At 40.8% G+C, this 24,309-nt stretch overlaps 1 protein-coding gene across 6 annotated transcripts in view; it reads right to left on the minus strand.

Moving 5' to 3' along the window:
• The window catches only part of SFMBT2 (Scm like with four mbt domains 2), a 267,599-nt gene that overhangs the window by 112,439 nt on the left and 130,851 nt on the right, over positions 1–24,309 (minus strand). For 5 of the 6 annotated variants that reach the window (XM_077469284.1, XM_077469285.1, XM_077469283.1 and 2 more), the window contains exons 3-4: positions 22,010–22,104; positions 16,639–16,879 (exon numbers count right to left, since the gene is read on the minus strand). In XM_077469284.1, the coding sequence (XP_077325410.1) occupies positions 16,639–16,879; positions 22,010–22,104 (336 nt within the window). Of the gene's footprint in view, positions 1–16,638; positions 16,880–19,637; positions 19,697–22,009; positions 22,105–24,309 lie in introns of those variants that run through there. The other variant, XM_077469288.1, reaches the window with a different exon arrangement.

Genomic DNA, 24,309 nt, shown 5'->3' on the forward strand with positions numbered 1-24,309 from the left:
TGCTGTAGAATAAATTATGGGCTAATCACATGCCTCCCTGATGGTATGACTTGATGGATAAGTATCTGCCTGTATTTCTCAGCATTGAGGACACAATTGATCAAAATCTCCAACTCAATTTGCAAAAACGAAGACCTAAACTTGCAAGGAACCGCCACTGTTGCCTGCAGGCATGGATTATTGCACCACTTCCCAGCCCTTTGGTGAACAAACTGCCTCCTGCTACAGCCAAATATTTACAAATTTTACTCATCAGTCCAAGCAACTGCTGCCATTTTTTCTGCACCCTAGTTCCTATGTTTTTGTTCATAGCTGGGTCAATTAACCTTGTTTCCATGTTGTTGGAGGTGTGTTTTTTTTGGCCCCAATTCTTCCATGAAGACCACTTCTGGCCAGAGTTCTCCAGACAGTAGATTGGGTGTACCTGGATCTCACTGATTTCTGCCAGTTCTTTGCTGATGGCATTGCTGAATAACTTATGATTTTGAAGGGAAGTAAGCTTGATGTCTCTTTCATCTGCTGCATTAAGTTTACTTGGCTGACCACTGCGTCTATGGTCCTCAGTGTTGCCTATTTCTTTGTGCTTCTTAAAAAGAGCTTAAACAGCACATCTTAAAACCCAAGTCTGCTTTGAAATCTTTGGCAGGGACAGATCTTCCTGATACCGTATAACTACCTTGCGTCTTGTTACTCTGCTTAGCCTTGCCGTGGTGCATGACCTGTGACATAAAACGGTCTTCCTCACAGGGTCATTGCTAGGTGGGAAAAAGACCAGGGGCTTCAGCTCAAAGTCCAAATCCCGGCAGTGGGGGGGTTGCTCTGTGGCAGCGGCAGGGCGGTTAGGTTCACTTGCTGGTTACCTGTCCCCTACACTAACCCCCCTGACACCTACACTGACCTACCTGCCCCCTACACTGCCCCCTACACATACACTGACCTTCCTGCCCCTTACACTGACCTACCTTCCCCCTACACTGACCTACCTGCCCCCAACACTGACCTATCTGCCCCCTACACTGACCCCCTTGACACATACACTGACCTACCTGACTTTTCCAGGTCAGACTTCAGGTGACCTTGACACTCCTGCAGCACAGCCTTACCTGAAGTGTAGCCCATCCCATTTGTGGAGACAGCAGGCTGCACACACCAGGCAGCCAGGATAAGAGAGCTGTCCGCAGTCCACTCACTTATGCAGGGTGAGCGGGAATTTCAGTGCTTGGGCGTGGCTGTAGTGTCATTCCTACCTCCTGGACCTGGCGGTGCCTATGATGAACGTCACACATTCCGCTGTCCTGGCATTGGACCAGCTGGCTGCGCTGAGTTATGAGACAGTCAGTTTCTGACTCTGTATACAGCCGCTCAGGCTCGGAGCCAATAATATAATTATAAATGCCCGAGACCCGGGGCTTTATGGGGACCACTCGGGGCTCCAGCCCCCCTCAGCCCCCCTCCCGACACCACTGCTTCCACAACATCACCTTAGTGGCAGAGGTTGGCTGTTCCTCACCCAGTTATAAGCCTCCTATACAGTTGTTTCTGTTTTTGTTAATGAACATGTTTAAATCTACATATGACATTAATGATCATTAGCACCTGCTTGATATAATTATTTAATCATACACATGACTCTAATCTTACAAAATCCCTACATTTTTGCAAGGGTACAAAATGAGCAAGTGTAAGAATTGAAATGGTGATGGTTTGAAGACAAGGGTTCGATTTTTCTAATGTTCACTAACTTTGCAAGTCAAAGCTCCACTTTGTTGATTTGTACTATGATGGAACATTGCCAACAATTCTAGTCAAAGTACATAAAAAGCATATTTTTTCAACAAGTTTCTACTCCTACAAGCTGAAAAATGAAGGCCTGTATTGAAAGTGACGGGCTTGAGGTACTTGAGTAGGTGGGTAGAGTGGGTAAGTATGATTGGTGACTTGATGGACTAGGGTTGTCTCAAGAGTAAGCATGTCAGGAATCATATGGGGGGGGGGGGGGGTTACCGACAGAGAAAACTATTCACTTATCAAAGCAATGTTCACATATTTAATTAAGAAGATAGAAACATAGAAAAGTGATGGCATGCAAAAGACTTCAGTCCATTGAATCTGACCATTTTTTTTCTCTTTGTTAACTTTTTTCTCTGAGTATAGATCTATGTTTGTCCCAAGCATGTTTGAAGCGATTTACTGTTGACTGTCTCACTACCTCTGCTGTTAATTTATTCCAAGCATTAACTACCCTTTCAGTAAAATAATACTTTCTAAGATTCGTTTTTAACTTTCCTGCAGTTAGTTTGAGGTCATGTCCCCGTGTTTTTGATTTTGGTTTCGTATTGAAAAAACTGCCCTCCTGAATCTTTTTCACCCCCTTGATGTATGAAAATGTTTCAATCATGTCTCCCCTTTCCCTTCTATTCTCCAGACTGTATATATTAAGTTACCGAAGTCGCTCTAGATATGTTTTATCTCCCAAACCCTTCACCATTTTTGTTACCCGTCTCTCTGGACTAGTTTTATTCTATCAATATCTTTCTGTAAGTGAGGGCTCCAGAATTGCACACAATATTCTAAATTAGGTCTAACTGAAGATTTATATAGGCATATCCCACTTTTAAGTACACAATGGGGTTTATTTACTAAAGCTGGAAAGTGCAAAATAAGGCTCACTCCATAGAAACCAATGAGCTTCTAACCCCAGCTTGTTTAATTAAGCTTTAGTAATAAAACCTGGAAACCCATTGGTTTCTATGCAGAAATTAGCCTGATTTTGCACTTTACAGCTTTAGTAAATAAACCCCATTGTGTACTTAAAAGTGGGGAATAGGGGAATCAGAACCTCCTTCCTCCTGCTGGTGATCCCTCGATTGATGCATCCTAGAATTCTATTCACTTTCCCCACTGCCTGATCACACTGTTTGCTGATTTTGTAATCATCTAAAATAAGTACCCCCAAACCTTTTTCCTCTGTAGTGCTGGCCAACCCTGTACCCACAAGGTTGTTCCCTCTCAAAGGATTTTCTCTGCATTATTTTACACTTAGAAACATTGAACTGCAGTTTCCACTGCTTTGACCAATCTTCCAGCAATGCCAAATCATGTCCCATGTTACAGACCCCTCCAGGGATATCAACCCTGTAACACACCTTTGTGTCATCAGCAAAAAGACATACCTTGCCCAACAGATCTTTAGGTATAGCACTTACATAGAGATTAAATAGAACAGAACCTAGTACAGAGCCTTGTGGTAGTGGCCGGTCTCTGTTTCCAGTGAACCCCATTTACAACCATACTCTGGTATCTATTCATTAGCCAACTGCAATATAGTCAAACAATTTAATCAGATTAGTTTGACAAGATCTGCCCTCAGTAAAGGCATGTTGCTTTGGGTCCAGCAAGTTGTCTATTTTTAAGTGATCAACGATCCTTCTTTTCAGCAGTGATTCCATTAACTTGCGTACAACTGATGTTAAACTCACTGCCCTGTAATTGCTAGCTTCTACCTTCTGCACTTCTTGTGGATAGGTATATTATTAACTTTATTCACATCAATCATAAATCATAAGAAAAACATGTTTTTTTCCCTCTCTTGCACATAATTGGATTTCCAACATGCACAAAGCAAACAACCCCATCATGACTGCAAAAGCTTCAAGCTTATTGAAGTATTGTCACCCAATGTACAATATACAACCACATAATAACAGTGCTATGTGGTTCCCAAGAACAGGCAAACAACAGATATTTTAATGTGGTGCAGTATGTCATCTGAGCTACTGTAATGTCCATTCACATTACATTTTATTTAGATTGAAAATGCTTCCAGAGATTCCATTGGGCATACATTTTAATTCACAATAAAAAGAAAAAAAAATCATTGACGTGTTGCCAACAATATACGCAGGATAGTCTCAAACAACTCTTCTTTTACTGGTTCCCTTGATCACATCAGACAATGTAGGTCACCTTTTTTTTACAAGGCTTTTCCTGCAGGCTGCACAGTCATGGAGGTGCCACTGGTAAATTATGTGAAAATAGAACAGCTGTTTAATTACATGCTATCACAAGCACCTGCACCAAGCCTCAAGATATGTAACATTAATACTGAGGTTTACACTACCTGTTGGGAAATGCAGGCCTATGGGAATGTGAAAACTAACAGTTTAGTTTGCTTGTGACATTTCCAAGAATTACTATACATTTCTTAAAAGTGAACAATGAATAGGATAAACAATGTATGTTGAAAAAATGTACATTATTTTAACCTTTACATAGCCTTTAGTGCTATATAAATAAATAAATAAAGCTAGGCCAACATTTGTAATTCATTAACCAATCTAATGTCCTCTTTCCGTTGTTGTTTTTTAGGAAAGAAGTCAGCGATTGTTATGAAGGTAAGGCTATTTAATAATGTAAGTACCTTGTGTCTACACAAGTACAGAGCTTAATGTATATGCAAACCCAGACAATGAACTTCTCTTATTTGCAACCTTTTCGGTCTGTTATTTATACCATTTAACTCGTTTTGTTATATCCTTTTTAGTTTCAATAATTTTTATTGAAGATTTTCATCAGAACAATATAGATGAACATTCCTTATAACAAGCAAGTAAAATCCACCTTTGCATATACAAAGCCATTCTAGATGTTATATCCTTTTTAATATTGTCAAACATTGTCCTGTACCTTGTGTTATCTTTGGAAGTCTAATTAGCCCTCTTATATTCTTATATTCTTATTTTGGGGCTACAGAATTAACATTTTCTATGCTGTAGAAATGAGACCGCAGAGTTGATCTACTAAAACTGTAGAGTGCAAAATCTGGTGCGGCTTTGCATAGAAACCAATAAGCTTCCAGGTTATTTTGTCAAAGCTTAATTGAACAAACTGAAGTTAGAAGCTGATTGGCTACTATGAACAGCTTCAGCAGTTTTACATATTCCAGTTTTAGTAAATCAATCTAGCGGGTGAGTTTCAGTAGCTTAGACAAATCAAACTGGGCAGGGCTGACACCACTGAGTCCAGAAAAATGTCAGCCTACAACAGGACTTAGGAGCTGCGTGCATTTCTGGCAGATCAACAGTCAACTTGCATGATCCCTAAAAAAATAAACATGGGGACATGTGCATAGATAGCATACACTAAGGTACCCATAGACCTAAGACTCCCCCCCCCCATTTGATTAATTATGGTCTGTCAATTAAACATTCTTATGGGAAGCAAACACAAAGACTCCAAAAAATGGTAATTCTTCCACAATAGGCAATATTTATCTACCAAATGTATCACATTACCTGAAATCATTATTAAAGTGGATGAAAACCCTCATATATACCAGTGAAGTGAACAGCCTCAGATGATACACAGAGATGAAACAAATATCCCTACATAAGTTTTACATGTATATCTGCTGTCTTCAGCTTTATATACTGTTTATAAAGTGCCGATTGTGTTAGGAGATTTTCTCTTCCTGGTTAACACTGCAGTGAAGCCTGGGCATACAGCCAAGCTAGCTGATTGGAGGAAAGGCCTCTCTTCATAGGTAGAGACTTTCAGCTTTATTTGTTGAATCGTTCAAAGCTCTGCTAATTTATTTATAGCATCCTCCCCAACACAAAACTCTGGATGCTTTTATGGCGAACTTGTCAGGAGTTCTCAGGCTGATAACAGAAGAACAGAGCAGGAGACAGCTACGGAACATAGTAAAAGTTAAAGAGAGATAACAAAACACTGTAGATATATGTGCCCAGCTCAAATTTCATGAATCAGGTTTACATCAACTTTAAGTACCAATGCCCCGAATCCATGTAGTCATATGTCATTGGGGAATTTTAGGTCTGTGTAGAAACCCTATGGTTGACTGATATAGGAAGAATCAAAGACTGCTCAATAGAGATCTTCTTGGACCAGTCACTATTGTGTCTCTGACATAAGACTAATGCCCTCCATACAAGGCTGCCCATAAGGTGGTACAGTCAGTACTTTCATACCAGGCCCCTTTGCACCCCATTACTAGGCAAAGGCAGCCCATGGCTCTACTGAACATGCTATGAGCTTAGAAAGTGGATTCAGAAATGAGAACAACAGGACCCAGATGAATTTGCCAACCCTGCTATGGGTCACCATATAACAACAGGAAGGGTAAGCAAGCACATGGCTAGAGAGAGGAAGGTATACATTGAAGGTATACATTGCCCAGCTGTGTGGCGCCACATCAGTGCAGTACTTTATGGGATGGTATCTGGGAAAGGAGAAGGTTGAAATGCTGGTGTCCCTTTTAAAAGTGGTCTGTTCTTATAATGGATGTTTGACTCCAGGCAGAGGAGTGTAACTGACACTGACCTTACATCTGCCAACCATACACAGTGCATATATAATAGTGTTGTGCTAAGCAATATTGCTGTTTATAGTCTACAGGTATATATTTCCATACTCAACTAACTGCAAACTTTTCCTATGAGATTAGTTGTTGCATGGAAACATGATGGAACTAGATAGACCAGTCACAGTGTAAACCATGGTGTAAATTATCTGCAGTATTTTATTAAATCTTAAAGTGAATGTAACCCTGCTCACTAAAATTCCATATAAGGTTGTTTTTAATATTTCTAAAGCATCAGTATTCACAGGGCGTTGAAAGATAGATCAGCTTTTTTTTTCTCTTTTTCAGGGGTGCATGACTTCAAAATATAATTGCCATTTCAATGTCAGGTGATTGGGTTGACTAGGGAGGTCCTGTCAGGTAGACTGTATAAAGACTTTATCTCTTTCTAATGGTGGCCCTTCATGGGTATCTGCTCAAGGCATAAAGATTTATGTTAGAAAATATAACTGTGTCTCTCTGGCATCCTTACATGACTAAGTAAAATGTTTATATTTTATCCCAACCTGTTGCAATGGTGTTAAAATTATCAGTAGGGATGAGCACTTGGTTCAGCAACTGGCCCGACAAACCTGCCCTTTAATTAACTAGTAAAGGTGTGATTTGTATACTTAACTAGTTCCCTTCCGGAATACCTTTTTGATTTAAAAAAGTATTTATTGATGAATGTAAAATACATATTTATAAACAAAAACCTGCACCCACATGTGATGCCAATCAATGGCCATCAGGGATGCCAATCAGTGCCCATCACTAATGCCAGTCAGTGGCCATCAGTAATGCCTGTCAGTACCTCCTCATCAATGCTGCCTATAAGTGCAATCTATCAGTGCCATCCTTCAGTACCCATCATTGCCCATCAGTGCCCATCATTGCCGCCCATCCGTTCTCATCAGTGCCACTTATCAGTGCTGCCTATCAGCGCCTCCTTATCAGTTCCCATCAGTGCCGCCTCACCAGTGCTGCTTCATCAGTGTCCATCAGTGAAGGAGAAAACGTACTTATTTACAAAATTTTATAACAGAAACAAAGAAAAGCGTTTTTTTTTCAACATTTTCGGTATTTCTTTATTTGTAGAGCAAAAAATAAAAAAGCCAGTGGTGATCAAATACCACCAAAAGAAAGCTCTATTTATGGGGAAAAAAAGATAAAAATTTCATAGGAGTACAGTGTCGCATGACCGAGCAATTGTCATTCAAAATGCGACAGCACTGAAAGCTGAAGATTGGCCTGGGCAGGAAGGGGGTAAAAGAGCCCAGTATTGAATGGGTTAAAATGCTTCTAAATTAAATATAATTTGTATATTCAGAGGAAGGGAAGAGAAAGATGAAAGATAGAATGGAGGAGTGAGGTTCGCTTGTATGGGGAGTCTATAAATACACAGGACCCCCTTTATCTCGCTGTGGATGGGGAGAAGGGGGGGGGGGTTGTTTTGTTTTGTTTTGTGGAGTTTGAGGTATTTAGTAAAAGGAATTAAAGGGAGGCTTAGAGACTTAGGTAAGGAAGGAGAACACAGGAACAAGCTCTGCGGTACTTAGATTTCAACTTTGGTAAACTACAAGGGTATAAACTGCGAATGTCTGTGTAAAGATTGAGGTATTCTAAGCCAACATAAAATGTAATGACGTATAAAAAGAACGTATTTGTGATTGTTGAAATGTGATGTAATTATGTATTCTCTGCCATCCTTTATATAAATAAAGAATTAAAATAAAAATGGTTCTAAAGGCAGAAAGCTTTATACCTTTACTACATTCTATGTACTAAGGTAAAAAAAACCTCCTGCGTGCAGTTTTCCCCACAGCCCCCCCCAATACATAACTGAACCGGATCTCAATCCAGCAATGGGCACAAGAGCTGAGGCTCCCTCGGCTCTCTCGCTCCTCATTGGCTCCTGCGGGGGGCGGGGACAAGCCCCGCTCTGTGTGTCATATGGACACAGAGCAGGGCTCGGGAGCAAGCACACATGCCACCCCCATCAAATCATTCTCTGCAGCTATTACCTTTTGTACCAAAACCCCCTCCCTTTAGAATGTAAGCTATACGAACAGGGCCCTCCAGTACATTTTCTATTGAACTGTACTGTAATTGTGTTGTCCCCCCTCACTATACATTGTAAAGCGCTGCGTAAACTGTTGGCGCTATATAATAATAATGATGCACACATGAGTCCCCTCATAGCAAGCGGGTTGATATGGGGGCACTTTTTCTGGGGGGGGGGGCCCAGGGCACCGGCAGGGGACCTGAAAATAGGATGATAGGGGCTGCTCTGTGCAAAACTATTGCAGAGAGCAGATAAGTGTAACATGTTTATTATTTGAAACAAAATACCCTGAAATATTACTTTAATCTTCCACAATCTGTCACAATTGGTAATTACTGAGTGCTTGCCTGTCACTTCACAACTGAGAATGCACCTGTACACAATCAATGTCTAATTGAGTGGGCAATGCCAATACAGACAATTTAAATGTGATGTTTCAGTGTGGCTTCTTTAAAAATATTGCAATCCTTTTTAAACTCAACAGAATTGATGAAAGGCACCAAAGCTGCCTGTTTTTTAGACCACAGTGACCAAGTGGTTAGCACTTCCACCTGGCAGCACTAGGGTTGTGGCTTCAAATCCCAATCTCAGCCTGGAGTCTGCATGTTTTCCCTGTGCCTGTATGGGTTTCCTATGAATATTCCAGTTTCCTCTCACACTCCAAAGACACGCTGGTAGGTTAATAGGCCCCTGTCTGAGTCACGGACCTTAGATTGTAAGCTCCTTGAGGGCATGACTGACATGAATGTATAATATATATAAATAAAGCGCTGTGTAAATTGATGGTGTTATATAAGTACCTGTAATAAATATATACTCCGCCCTTTACCAGGTGGAATCAAATCAAATTCTTCTGGGATTTGTGCATAATTTAATATAAACTAATGAACCTTCTATGGGTTCTGATGATCAAACTTATTAATAGCCACAGAGGTTAGTTTCAGCTCAGAATTCAGATTAGTTAATATTTAGTGTGATCCTAAAATATAACAAACTTCTATAATTTTTCTGGGAGTTTTAAGTAATTCTCTGGAAAAAAAAGCAATTTTCATGCTAAAACTAAGTATATTATCATTTTGGCAACTAAACAATTTGGCTGGGCAATAATCCCAGGTAAACACAATTTTTTAACACCAGAAAACATTACACATAAATTAATATGTGTATATAATTGCAGTTAAAGGGTCAAATTAAAGTAGAGTACTGTAGTGAAATCTTCCAGCATCTAAAAAAACTGAAATCAATTTTGGGTGGACAGATTTTTCCATAATGGAATCCATTTTTTTGTGCACGTTCTAGGAACATTCTAACAATGCTGATACTCAATCTTGCATGAAAAGAGCGCTTACTGTGTGGTTACAGGGCTAAACCAATCAATTTATTTCTACTCCTGCATGCCTTCACAATTGCTAGTTCCTAGTATGGAACCTGTTAATTTACTTTTCGAAAAACTCAATATTTCTTTCTTTATAAGTAAATGCTTACTATCTTTAAGGGAGAAGTACAGCCATAGCTTGTTTAGCTGTACTTCTACTGTGGATCACAGGAGTGCAGTTCGTTCTGAAGCCCGCTGTCGGCTGATATCACATAGCCAGTCTCCAGTCTCTGGAAAAGTCCCGACCATATGGTCGGGATCCGCCCACACACCTGGATCGGCACCCGGCTCAGCCTCTCAACGAGTCACTGAGTGCCTGAGCTGGCTGCTCCCATCCCCTCCACAGCTCCAGTGAGCATGTGGGGGGGGGGGGGGAGGGCAAAGCAGAGAGTGGCAGTCACCCGTTCTCTGTTCAGGGAAATCTGAGAACCGGGTGATCGGCTGTGTTTGATCGATCGGTTCTCAGGGGGACAGATGGAGCATCAATTCTGCATTCACCTAGGTAAGTACGATTCCCGCCCCCCCCCCCCCCCCCAAAAAAAATCCCATACTTCTTGTTTTTACTTTAAAAAAATTTGGTCTCCAAAACAAAAAACAAAACATAAAAAGCTCCTTTTCATAAGTGTAAAAAAAAATAATATAACAAAAAAGCAGTTTCACTAGCAAACATGTTGCCAGTTATGTGTAAATATTTTATATTCACATAGCCTTTAAAAGGAATCACTTTAACAAAACTTCTGCCTTTTAAGACTCTAAGAGCTATTTGCAGTTTGTGCATTAAAAATTTAATTTGAACTATATTAAGATATATTTTTTGCAGATGAAAAAAATATATATATGTTTTAACATGTCACACACAACAGAATAAACAAGCCATTATGACCAGACAACTTGATTTTTAATAATATCACATTATATACGGGCTTACCAGCCACAGGTGCGATATAACAAGACTTCGAAACACGATTCACTGCTAAGATTTACACAAGGTCATATCAAATGCTGAGCCATAACCTTAATTTTACACCTCCACTTCAGATCTCTGAATGTTTTCAAATCTAATGTTTTCATTCACTAAACCACCGCACTCCCTGACTAGCTTTACACCAAGAAACAATGTCAAGCCTTTTGAAGTCAGAATTAATTGTACCTAAAGTGAAGCACAGCAAGGTCACTTGTGCTGGGATCACATTCTAATACTGTATGAAGACTTGGTGAAAACCACAAATCTAATAATGGTCTTTCAGAATTCAGGAACATGTTGTTGTTAAAGTATATATCACATTGCCCAAGGGTTGTAACTTGATTCTTTTATAACCCAGACAATCATCTATTCTACCAAGAGAAATACAGCTTAGTACGTAGCGACAGTCCAAAATTGACCTTCCTATAATCACTTCATCTGACATTGACCACAACCTTATTTTCATGTCAACATAAAATCTTTGTTACTCACTGCCAGTTGCACAATTTCATCTATATGACGAGCAGATGACTGCACAACCTATGTGCTTCTGTATGAAAGCGAGCATTAAAAGGGAGCATTTAAGGTAATAAATTGTAGCTTTAATTTTTTTAGCATGTGTAAAGTTGTTGAAAACGATAAAGAGTAAATACAAATATGCCTCAATTACTGAAACAATAAAAAAGACAAAAATGTGAATTTCACATAATAATAGTGGTAGAATCAAATCCAATTAAATTTAATGTGGTTGATATCAGTTTAGTAAGTAATGCCACATAAAATAGTTATTATCAGAATAAAGTAATTAAAATAACACCATAGACAAATTATTAACAACCTGGATTTGATTTGATTTTAATATAAGTGGGGGTCATTTTCAACCATAACAGCTAGCTCAAGTGCCTACTTTAAATTCAATATTTCAAATCATTGTATTTAATTTATGCTTTTTAGTTCCAGACAGACAGTGGAATTACAAAGAGCTGCTACATTTCTAAGAAAATGTTTACAGACCTTATGAGATCTAAAGAATTGATAACATCTACACACAGATCCTTTTCCTGCTTAATAAAATGATTCTGAGAAGCCTAATTATTGGGAAGGTATTGTTGACATTTTCTAGGAAATGTCGCCAACCTAGATTGCAGCAGTTTCTAAGCACTTGGTCGTAGTTCCTTTTGAAACACCCTACACTACAACAATTGTGTTATTGATGTTGATGTTATTATATGTTATATATGCTAAATAGACTGTTGTTTCGTTAAAAAGAAAATAACTAAATGCAGGTAAAAAATCTGGCGTGTGGACAATGTCAGAAAGGGATAAACACAAATACTGAGAGAAGAATATAGTAAAAAAAAAACACTTAGCCCTTGTACACACGGTAGGACATTCCGACAACAAAATCCGTTAGATTTTGTCCGACGGATTTTGTCCGAAACTTGTGTTGCATACACACGGTCGGACAAAGTTGTTGGAAAATCCTATCGGACGCAATGTGATGACGTTATCTTGTTATGACGGGACTACGTTCAGGCTAGTGGCCAATAGCTTTGGTCTAGGAATTTGATCTGAGCATGCGTGGCATTTTGTCCGATCGGAATTCTCTACACACAATCGGACAAAGTCCGATCGGATCATGTTGTTGGAAAGTTTCACAGCCCAGCTCTAAAACTTTGTCCGTCAGATATTCCGACGGAAACAGTCCGATGGAGCCCACACACTGTTGGATTATCCGACAACACGGTCTGATTCAACATTTTCCGTCAGAATGTCCAACCATGTGTACAAAGGCTAATATAATCTTTATCTATGCACTACAAAAAAGGAAAATGTGATGGACTTAAGTTCCAGATAAAAACAGGGGTAGCAGTGGGACTGGGCAAGTTTAGGGGAAACAGCTCTATGGATTATATGTCGGGGAGCTGTAACAGTCCATGCATGCAATAAAGTCCATGAAAAACTTTAAACCTTTAAAAACAAGTCTATAAAAACCTTCTCTTTTCAGGTGAAAATGAGAAGTTCTCTGTCACATGATCCATAACAACGTATGAAATACAAACTGTCAGTGGCACCTTAGAAACCAACCCAAATCTTCCACTCATATATATTAAAGGTAGAATTTGATTGGCTCCTCCCTTTGACACTTTAAATGCAGAAAATAGGCTCACTAGTGTATTTGGATACTGATGTTTTCTGAACTAGATTGAAATCCACAAAAAATAGTGCATGTACAGTAGGTTCGTACTTATTTTGTAAACATAAACGCTCTAATTTTTGTAATTATAATTACCACATTTTCAGATGTAAATACAGATTTCATTAGTAAAATACATGATTGCCTTTAGTACTATAAGTAGATGCAGCAGCTGTTTACAGCACTGGAAGGACAAACTGTTTAAGTTTTAAATGTTTACATTCCAAAAAATATATTTCGTGTCGTACAAGAACCAAATCATCCTCATTTGAAATTATGCAGCTAGCATGGCAGATCGTTGCCTTTAGCCAACAATCAACAGCTTCAGCTACTTTCCCTTTCTTCAATCTATCTTTAGCGAAGTCAACCCTCTGAGGCTCAACGCTGCACATGAAATCACTTTTCAAGAACACGACAGGGTGGCTTCCACGTTCTCTATGAACTGCTCTTCCCTCAGGCAGCAAAGCAATAACTATCTTCTAGCACAGTAATCAGTGGGAAGCTTTGGCTCTTTCCTGGCATTCCTGCACCCGGTTCACTTTTGACTTTAGACAGGAAAAGACAAATTCTGTATATTAAATCTTCTCGATGTTAAATAAGACAAAGCAAGATTAAGTCAAGATTCTTTCTTATTAAAACAGCAGAGCTACAAAAAGGCATTGCATTTTTTCGAGACTGGAAGACTCTCACTGCCAAAACAAGTATCTCTAATATCTTTATTAGTTACCCACAACTGTCACTAATGGCTTCAAGAAACATAATAAATAAAGAAAATGTGGCTCTTACTATCTATCTATCTATCTATCTATCTATCTATCTATCTATCTATCTCTGTATTTATTTATCTTCTATAAGCAGTAATTGTCAATTTTATTGGACCCACAGATCCTCTTACCTTGGCACAATAAGGGTTAAAGTGTTACTAAACCCACTACTGTAAAATCAGTCTGTATTTACAGTAAAGCATGTTTTTTATACTTGCTGTGAAACCTAAGGGATTAATCCTCTGCATTGTATAAAAAGGCTGTTTGATCCTGTCTTCTCTGATCCTCCCCTTTTTCCACTGTCCCTAATTCATCTGCCGATAGTACAAAGCCTTGGGGGTACTCTGCACATGCTCAGTTAGGTGTGTATTGCTGGAGAGTTTTTTTTTTTTTTATCTTGGGAGGGTGCATGTGATCGGCCAATCAGCACTATCAAAACAGAGGGTCTGGGGTCCTGTAGCCTAATAGGACAGTCAGCGTATAATGAAAACTCCTCCTACAGGCTTTAACCAACCACTGATAGACGTCATAAGACTACTTTATACTGATGATGAGAAAAGGTATTTAGAAGTTTATATTTACTAAAATAATTGCATTTCCATGTTTTTTGTACTGTTGGTAAATGTGTACAGATGCATCATTGTCCTGGTCATAGTAGGAACATAGTATGAACATCTCTTAATTGATAACTATTAGCTTTGACATCAAGGTAAGGAGTGTGAGTTAGTACTCTTAGGGCCAATTCACACCATATAGATTGGGCTGCACCGGGCAACCTTGTCCAATGCATAGACAGGGCAACTTGCCTTGAGTCCTATTAGTTCAGATCACGCCACTGTGCTGCAATGGTGTGCACTGAAAAAAGTAGGACATGATGCATTTTTATGCAGACAGTATGTTACAATGCACTACACTGTATCATAACACGTGCACAACGGTGCACAAATGAATGAAATGTAATCTTGTGACTTTTTAATAAAGTTTAAAAAAAATTAAACAGTGTGATGTCATAGCACACCAGTGGCAGTGATAAAACGCAACCACAACATACCCTAAAAGGTAACCAGACATAAGGAATACATTATGCATCTTTCTCTGTGTTTGTTTTGGTAAAAAGTTAAATTATATATTTTAGTAATAAAATAAAAACCAAACAACCTATTTTATTTTGAAAGAGAGGCAGGTCAATAGAGGAGATTTATTAACATGGCAAAGCAATGCAAAACAAAAGCATGCAGATAGACTTACTATAAAACTGTGGATTATTTATAAATGTGTCCCTGCTCAGACGTAGCACAGTGCCATTTTAAAATATGATTTAGTCCATTTCCTAATGGCTCATGTATTTTAGGTAGAAAACTTGACATCTTTTGCAAAGGTTTACAAAACTGTTGTGAAAATCATGGCTTTTTTCAGCTGGAACTTGGTGGAACTTAGTTCCACCACCTCTGGCTGAGGCCCTCTGCTCACCACCATCACTTGTAAACACTGAAGTCCAGCTTGTCTCCCAAAAGCTCCCACAGATCTGATCTCCTGAGCAGCTCCCACTGAATGCAGGATGGGGAAAAGGGAGATGTGGGTTTTCTGGGTGCAGTTCAGATGCCAACACCCCCACTGGATGATCTGCCTGCAAGTGAGAAAGACAGGGCGAACTGCAGTGTGAGGAAAGGTACTAAAGCCGGCTGGGTGCTTCAGCTTAACACATCAGCAAAAGTTGGACATGTGGATGATGGTGGAGCTTTTAAGGAGGGGGAGAGAATAAGGGGGTGGTGGTTGGTGGGATTGCATGCAGAGGTCAGAGCTGAAGAGGGGTGAAAGTGAGATGTGGATGGGGGATCCAGAGGTAAGCAGCTGTGGAAGAAGGCTGAACTCTGCACTCTGTGTAGCTAACACCTGAATTCTGCATTCTGTGTAGCTCACCCCTGAACTCTGCACTATGTAGGTAGTGTACAGCCAAACTCTGCACGTAGCGCAACCCTGAACTCGCTATTTACAATTAGATAATTTATTTAGCATAATATTATATGGAAATTGTATTGTGTTTGCAATTTGTAACTTAACGCTCTATTGTTATGCCTACCACTGAAATAAAGATGTACATTTCTGATACTCAGGCAGCTTTATCATTGTCCTATCAATAAAAAACTCCTATAGATTTTTATAAATAAACTACTGATGAAAATTATAACTCCATGTGCTGCTCTTTCCAACACCCAAGTATGATATACAGTATGCTCATGGTCCTGAACAGGGATGTTTTTTGCATAGCAAAATTCATTAAGCACAAAAGGTGCAAGCAATAGACGTACAGTCTAAAAGCACTACCTAAAACATAATGCATTGCAGATGCTTGTTGAGCCCTTAAGTAAGTTTTATTTATAGTTACTGAACCCTATATTATAAAAAAAAAATCAAAAAAATCATATTTCTATAAAATTTGCTTCAATATTCCTGCATACCAAGGTACTTTGGAAGAGCAAATAAGACAACCAGCAATCTGCTTATGACTTTAGCTCTACATCTCAGGCTGCAAAAACATACATTTCTTAGCTTTCACAGGTCATAACAGTACTATAAAACAGGGGAATTTATCCCCTCAAAACCACAGCGAGGTATTAGTCATCTGAACCATTCTATTGATATAGTTATGACTAAGAAGGGTGCAGTCCAATCTGGTAACATTCTGTCAGCAGTTTGGAAGTGTCACCAGCTAGCAAAATCACCCCAGCTTGGCCATAGACAGAAAAGTGTGCTATCAGTCTATATATTTAAAAGGGTCAGATTCCATTTTTAAGAGATTGCCATTTTTGAAAAAATCATGTTTAAAATGACTGGTAACAAGCAATATCTGTCTGTGTGATAAGCACAAACAAAACACAGTACAGAAAATGAATATTAGTTGTTGGTCTTACCATCTGGAGGCATCAAGACTTTGTTATTTTGTGTACACCAACCAACAGGGTGTAGATCTGCAGTCATGACATCACACCAGAAGTCTGCCCTGCGGTCTTCTCCATAGCCACAATACCTCAGCAGAAGTAACTGTCCACATGTTGTAATGATAGTTGCAACCCAGTAAGTATCTGGATTATTCTTATTGGCCACTTCCAGTTTCATTCCTGGTTGGAAGCTGCTCTGAAGACTAATTTCCACCTATTAAACATCAAGAAGGAACAACAAATTGGAAACAATTTTCAGTTTAAAAAAAAAGCATACAGTTTTGTATCCAATAAAAAAATCATACATTTTAAAATACAATTAGTACAAGTACCTGATTATTTATCTTTTTACAATGTTCTGTAAGGTAGCAATGGGAGACTGTGAAATAAAGGGACAGCACTGGGAGTTAATCAAAACTCTATTGATTTGCAAAGTGTTGTCTGAATAGCTCACAGAATAGAAAACACTAAAAAGGGGGCAAAAATACCAGGATAGTGAAAAATGCTGTATTGGTATACATGACATTTATTGGACAAGCTTGGTGAAGGCTTGTGACATCTCAACCTGGGGATTCAGAATATACCAGGTAAAGTAGGTGGATTTTTATCTGCTTAATCTTCTGATAACAGGACCCAGCACCCAGTGCCAGGAGGTGGCTGAGGCTGCTCCGATCCAGAGGGAGTGCCCAGAAAACTGGTTAGGGTTGAGGCCTAGATTAGCCAGGAGGATGTGAACATGTCTGATGAACTGGCTAGCTGTTAGTGGGCTGGATGGAAAAGGCAACAATGGGCTGGGGCTAGACTGGTTCAGCATGTGTGATAACAAATGGCCAAGAACCCCTACTGGACACCATTCATTGTGGATCTGGAAGAATTTGACTCATAGGAAGCCGGTGAGTTCACTTACAGTGGCCCCCGGTTGCCAGGTGCTATGCAGGTGCCATCTGGCAGACCATTTTGTCCTACATCTGGCAGTGTCCAAGACTCATCAGTCTGGCACCAGGGTCGACATCAATGGCGACTCAGAGAAGGGGCTGATAATGAATCCCTGGTCCAGCTCAGCCTGCAACAGATTGTCAATAGCCTGCTCACAAGTGGAGGCTGAGTGGAGGTTCCTGCACTGATTGGTGGTGTGGGGTAGGGTGATGAGCCCTGTGTGGAATTCGGAGATAAACCCACACACCAGGAATAGTGCATATGTGGGTGACGGGTGAGAGGAAAGGTAGAATTCCAGGCATCATACATTCACCTGACTCACGCAAGATGAGTTGGGACGCTGGGGGGGCATGTAATCTTGGGATGAGCTCTATGACAGTTAACACAAATGTGAAGCAGTCGGCAATGGGTGAAGCTTTAGGTGCCATAGTTAAAGTTGCAGATAGGCGTTTTGCCTAGTAACTGGACAGGGCAGGCATGCCTTCAGTGGCATTAGGGGTAGAGAGGAAGGTCAAGGACTGTCTGACATCTGTGTTAGAGCACCAGTTTGCCCTGTACGGGAAGGACTGGCAAGCGGCGCAAAGCAGGGAATGCAGACCCGCAAAGTGCCGGCAGAACAACTCAGTGTCCATGATGCTCCAATTCATGCTGGTTGAGAACTGGGGGATTTTGACTGCAGCTCTGGCTGCAAACGAGCAGTGGTAGTTGTAAAACGCAAAGCCTTCGCATTTGTACCCTAAATTAGCCACGGCATGGAGATACAAATCCATCTCTTCCCTCCTGCCAGGGTTGGCTGAGCATAACACGTCTCTAAAAATGGCGAAGGCCAGCACAAACTCAGTGATCGTCAGTTTGCAATTGAGCCTGAGGTCTTTAGTGTTCAGAACCATGGACACGTCCCCCCAGGCGTAGGACTTATTCTCAGCCAGATCGTGGACCGAGATGAGCAGGGAGGCCGAGTTATCATCCTTTCCTTCCACGATGTCCTTCCTGATGCCGGCAGGGACGAGACGTGCATGAAAAATAGTGGAACTAGTGTCCAGCGTACCTGTGGGTGGTAGTGCCAAGACCGACGCTGCAACTGTGTCTAGGGGGGTTACCGCTGGGTGCACCTCTAGGACTCCTACTCTCACCTGCATGTCGGAGACTGCTGTGGTCAGCATGCTGATCATGGTGTGAAGCTGGGCGAGAGCTGAGGAGATGGACTGCAGGGATACCCTCTGGGTGCCAGGTGCAGCTGCTTCTGGTGTTGGGAACAGCAGCCTGAATAATTCTGCTTTCCTGGCCGAGGCGTGGTAGGGAATGGCCCTATGCCGCAGCTCTGCCATGAACTTGGGGATAGTTCATCCCCTGAGGGACCGAGTGCTGGCTGGCTCTGAACCCACAGTGGGTGACAGAGGGGCGCAGGCAAGGTCCTCACTGCCGGACCGTGACATAACTCCAGCTATAACGAAAAGAGGGGAGAGAGGGTTTTTATGTTTAAGAAGAGTTTTTGGAAAATGAAAACAGAGGAGTAGAGACCAAGTACGTAGGAATAAGTAAGAAGCAAGGGGGAGGGAACACAGAAAAAGGAACAACAGGTGTTGTGAAAAACATGATGCTTTCCTGCAAATGCTGAAGTGTGGAAATTTAGAAAACTCGAAGAGTGCCGGGCAACCGAGGTTAGCCAGGAGGTGACTGGATAAATAACCGGTAGCTCGGTTGCTTGGTCAGTGTCATGCACGGATCTGTGAACCAGACCCCCAGGGCATACTGTGGTGGGAAGCTGTAGTCTGGTTGTGGCCTAAGTAGGAATGTTGCATTCTATAGTAGGTGACGTATGGTTGGCCTGCTAACGCCTGCACTGTCAGCAAGTAACGCTTTAGTAACCGTGTCTGCATAGTTTGAAGGTGATGTCCTTCAGAAAATAGGTAGGAGAAAGAAAATGTGACAGGAGCTAAGTGTTAGACTGGCAGCCCAATTTATGTATTTGAGGTATCAAGATGAATAAAGGGTGCTGCAGATTGATGTGGGAGAGTGTCCCACGTACTACCCACCTGACTCTGATAGAATAGAGGTCCTAGTTGTGGCCAAGACTAATCAGGTGATCAGGAACCTGAAAAAAGGTAACATGGAGGATCAGGTTTAACCTAGCGTGAAGAAGAGCCCTAAGCCCACCCCATCCCCCTCCCCCTAAAACTTGACAAAACCCCCCTGGGTAAAAGCATGCAAAGCCCTGCCTGTATGTATGTATGTCATATTACCTTTGAGAAAAACTTCCAACCTAGTGCAGGATGGAACAACTTGACCTCACTGACCTATGGAGAAGGACAGACAAGAAAACATGAGTGGCTGGGTTGAGTGCCACTGGAGACGAGCTTGCAACGTGTGTTGCAAGAAAGTAGTCTCAAAGGGAAGCGAAAACAAGCAGTAGAGATAAGTGGAACATGTATGGGGATACCCAAGGCCATGCTAACGAGTGACATAAATAAATGAGCTGACACAGAAAAGAGGCGTGCTGAAGCATGTCAGCATTTGTGACCTAAGAATTCTCATGAGTTGTAAGTGTGAAAGGGCAAATGAGTGGTATAAATGGCGACTGAGAGCTTGTGGCAGGAACCTCAAGGGGAAGGCTGTGCTGCAGAAGCTCGTGGTGCCTGAAAATAGGTAATGAGTGGTATGAGTGGCAACTGAGAGCTTGTGGCAAAGAACCCCAAGAAGGAGGCCATGTAGCAGAAGCTCGGGGTGCCTGTGAATGAGTGGTATTAGTACCTCGAGAACCTCGAGAAGGAGGCTGTGCAGAAGAAGCTTGTGGTGCCTGTAAATGGGTAATGAATGGTATGAGCAGCAACTGAGAGCTTGTGGCAGGAACCTCATGGGGAAGGCAGGGTTGCAGGAGTCTGTTGGAAGAACTTATTATAAATCCATATATATAGATATATATATATACATATTATTATTATATATTATTTATTTTATTTTTTCGTTTGTTTTTTATTTCGTCTTTTTTTTATTTTATTCTTTTCCTTCATCTTTTTATTTTTAATTTTTTTTATTTATTTTTTATTTTTTGTAGAAAGCATGTCCAACCTAGTGCAGGATGGAACAACCTGAACACAACTGGCCTAAGGGAGAAATGACAGACAAGAAAACGTGAGTGGCGGAATTGTGTGCCACTGGAGACGTGCTTGCAATGATTGCAAGAAAGTAGCCTCATCAGGGAGGCGAAAACAAAGACAAATTGTGCCGACTCGGGTCGCCGTTATAAAGCTGGAGTATTGTTTGTGTTTGTGAGTAAGTGCAACCGTATGAATGGTAATGACTGGTTGCTTGTGGCAGGAGCCTCATGAGCTGCAGGAAGCTTGTGATGTGTGTGACAACTGGAATCGACTTGTGTCGTGCCGAGGATACGAAACACTATGTCACAGACGTGACCAGGATTCAAATCGGGATGTCGTAGAGTGTTAGGGTGCCACCCAGCCTCCAAGGCTAATCAAAGGCAGACAAAGTCCCCCAGTAGGTCTTACTCACAATGTCCAAGAAGCTGTCTGTCATCCAGATTCCACAAATAGTTCCTCAGTGAGGTAGATAAAGGATCCTTCCCCAGACCAAGACTCAGAACAGTGTCCTCCAGCCAAAATCAATTTGTAATCTTCTCCAGGCCTTCAGCCCAGCACCTCCTGATCTATATATTGCCATACATTCTTACTGCCTACAAGAGGCAGCATTCCCAGAAGAACTGAAACCTCCTCGAAGGGGAAAGAACATTCTGGGAAGGCTTCCCAAACATATATCACCTCCCAGACAACCTTCTGGATACATTCTTCCAGGGATTGGCCAAAGCATGATAAATATTTGTACTGAGCATTTGACTCCCCCTGCCCTATATTGTGGAGGCTTCTCCCAGAAGCAGGTGTGAGAATTAATTTACCTAACTAGGAAACCCGACCAGACAAAAGCAATAGATTACTGCTCCACTGACTGCAGCAAAGCCAAAAACAAAATTTAGCCTAGGAGCCTAACTAGAGGAGGGCCCTACCTCAATTAAATTTATATATACAGTATAACTTGGCCTCAAAGATCCATTGCAATAGCAAATTACCCAATATTTAATTTAAAGAAATTAAGAAAGCAGAAAGAATAGCATTTTTCATTTGAAATAAGGTGCTGACATTTATAATGCTAAAGAGAGTTGTTAGTTTGAAAGCACAATGAGCTAAATTCTGAAACATTAGAAAATTAAATTGTATCAAGAAACATAAAAGGCTAACCAAGAATTCTTTGAATTTGCAAGTAAACTATCTTGCTTTGATCTTTGATTTGCTTTGTGATAGCAATTTCCAGGTATTAGCTGACGTTTTTCTAATGTAGCATATAGTTTAGTGTTTTAACACCAAAAAGAAAAAAAAAAGAAAAAAAGAGTACATACATGTCTGAAAGAAGTGTGTGGTGCAGAACTTGATGCTGTTTCCTCTAGATACTCATCCCAGTTAAAATCTGTATCTTCAACACTAGAGCCATCATCTGCAAAAGAATAACACAAAAGAACCATTAATACTGTATGTATATCCTACAGTATAAATCTGTATACGCAGAGTGCTTCAGGGTCAAGCAACAGGTTTACTTTGTTAATATATCCACTGTAAGAAAATACTTACTGTTCCCTGACTCTGAGTGAAGAGACATACCAAGTACTTAATGGTATAGTGGAGTACGTGACTCGTGCATCTTCCTCCCATGTGAAAGTACTGGTGCTTGATGAGCGGCCACTGTCACATGGGGTGGAGGAGGGTCTTCAGCCCTGTGTAAGCTCCAAGACCCCAGGTTAACAGTGTAAGGAGTAGCAGGAAAGGGAAGTATGAGTAATTGATAAAAATAAAAAACAAATGAACTAATTCTTTAGCCAATTTTAGCCCATATGAAAAGCACAGGTACTTTAAAGTATTTTTTTGTGAATTTATTTGAAGCTTGAAGTGTTACTAAACCCACAACATTAAAATCAGTGTGTATATGCAGTAAAGAATGCTTATTATACTCACTGTGGAACCTAAGGAGTTAATTCTCTGCATTATGTAAAAAGCCGGTTTAATCCTGTTTGCACAGATCCTCATGTTCTTTCACTGACTCCAGAACAGAGTTACTGGAGTCAGACTGCACATGCCCAGTGTGCATTTTTTATTTTTTGGGGGAGAGTGCATGTGATCAGAACAGGGACAATCAGCACTGTCAAGACAGAGGGTCGGGGTCCTGCAGCCTGACAATCGTGGGAAAATGAAAACTACTCCTACAAGATTTAACCTGGCACTGATAGAGAAAAGGTACTAAAATGATTGCATTTCTATGATGTGTGTACTGTGGGAGACCAGATATAGTAAATGCATAGTTAAATTTACTTTAACTCTATGACCTGACATTGGAGTCTGAGAACAAGGAATGCACACAGGGTGAACATTAGCAGTTCTTTGATACAATGTTAATTAAGAATTAGGGTTGCACAGACTGCACAGATACCAATACTACCAATGCTGATACAGAGTATTTGCCCAAGTACGTGTAGTCAGGAAAATGCTCCGATGCTTTTTCCAATACCTGGACAGTCAGGGTTGATCAGTGCGGCGGTGGGGGGAGTTACAAGCACCGATTCCCCCTGTCCCCCTAGATTTCAATAAAGTAGCTGACAGCCGCTTCTCCTCCTCTCCCCTCCGCGGTTTCCAGCTGCTTTATTGAAATCTATACAGGAGGATCGGTGCTTGTAACTCCCCCCACCGCTGCTCGATCACCCCTGACTGTCCCTGTATACTCCTCCAGTCCCCCTCTGTGTCCTCTTCCAGGCTCCTCCGGTCCCCCTCCGTATACTGCGCTCTGGTCCTCCCGATCCGTTCCCCTGCTCTGGTCCCCCCTCTGTGTCCTCCGTTTCGGCCCCCCCGCTCCAGTCCCCCCTCTCTGCCCTGTGTCAATCTTTCGGGATGGAGAGCAGAGGAAGGAGCCAGTAAATCTGTCAGCTCCTTCCTATTCCAAATGAAGAGTCAGTGATCACTGACACTGTGCATTCATAATTGTGTTTACGATACTTCAGTTTATGAATGGAGAGGAGCCTCTGTCTCCTGTCCATTCATCTCCAGTGCAGCTGAAGCTGCTGAGAAAGAGACGGGAATCTCTGTCCTCAGTACCTTTCTGTGTCTCAAAAGGGTGATGTCAGGGGCCCCCACAGGGCTGATAAAAAATAAATAAAAATAAAGAATTGTAATAAATAAATATGTAAAAGGTTAAATTGTAACAATAATTAAAAAATAAAATAAAATAAAATCCACCCCCCCCCCCAAAAAAAAAAGCATTGTAAAAAAAGTTGTAAAAAATAAAATTGTAAAAAAAGAAAAAGAAAAAACTGCTGACACAGTCCACGCGTCATCGGTGCTACTGTCACATGACATTAAAAAAGTATTGTAATCGGTATCGGCGAGTACTTGAAAAAAAAAGTATCGGTACTTGTACTGGGTCCTAATAAAGTGGTATCGGTGCAACCCTATTAAGAATGTTATGGCAGGTGTCATTATGCATGATGACTAAAAAAAGTTGTACTGTGACCACAAAGCAGGTAAACAAAGACAAAAATATGAAATAATCATTGAAGTGGCTTATACAAAAGAGGTGTACTACACACACATTAACATATGTGGATAACAGCACATGGAAGGTAGTTTCATAAAGATGAGTGATTATTACCAATAC

This window comes from Lithobates pipiens, unplaced genomic scaffold, assembly GCF_037356315.1.
Source record: "Lithobates pipiens isolate NorthernLeopardFrog02 unplaced genomic scaffold, aLitPip1_a1.2 Scaffold_8, whole genome shotgun sequence".
Lineage (NCBI taxonomy): Eukaryota > Metazoa > Chordata > Amphibia > Anura > Ranidae > Lithobates > Lithobates pipiens.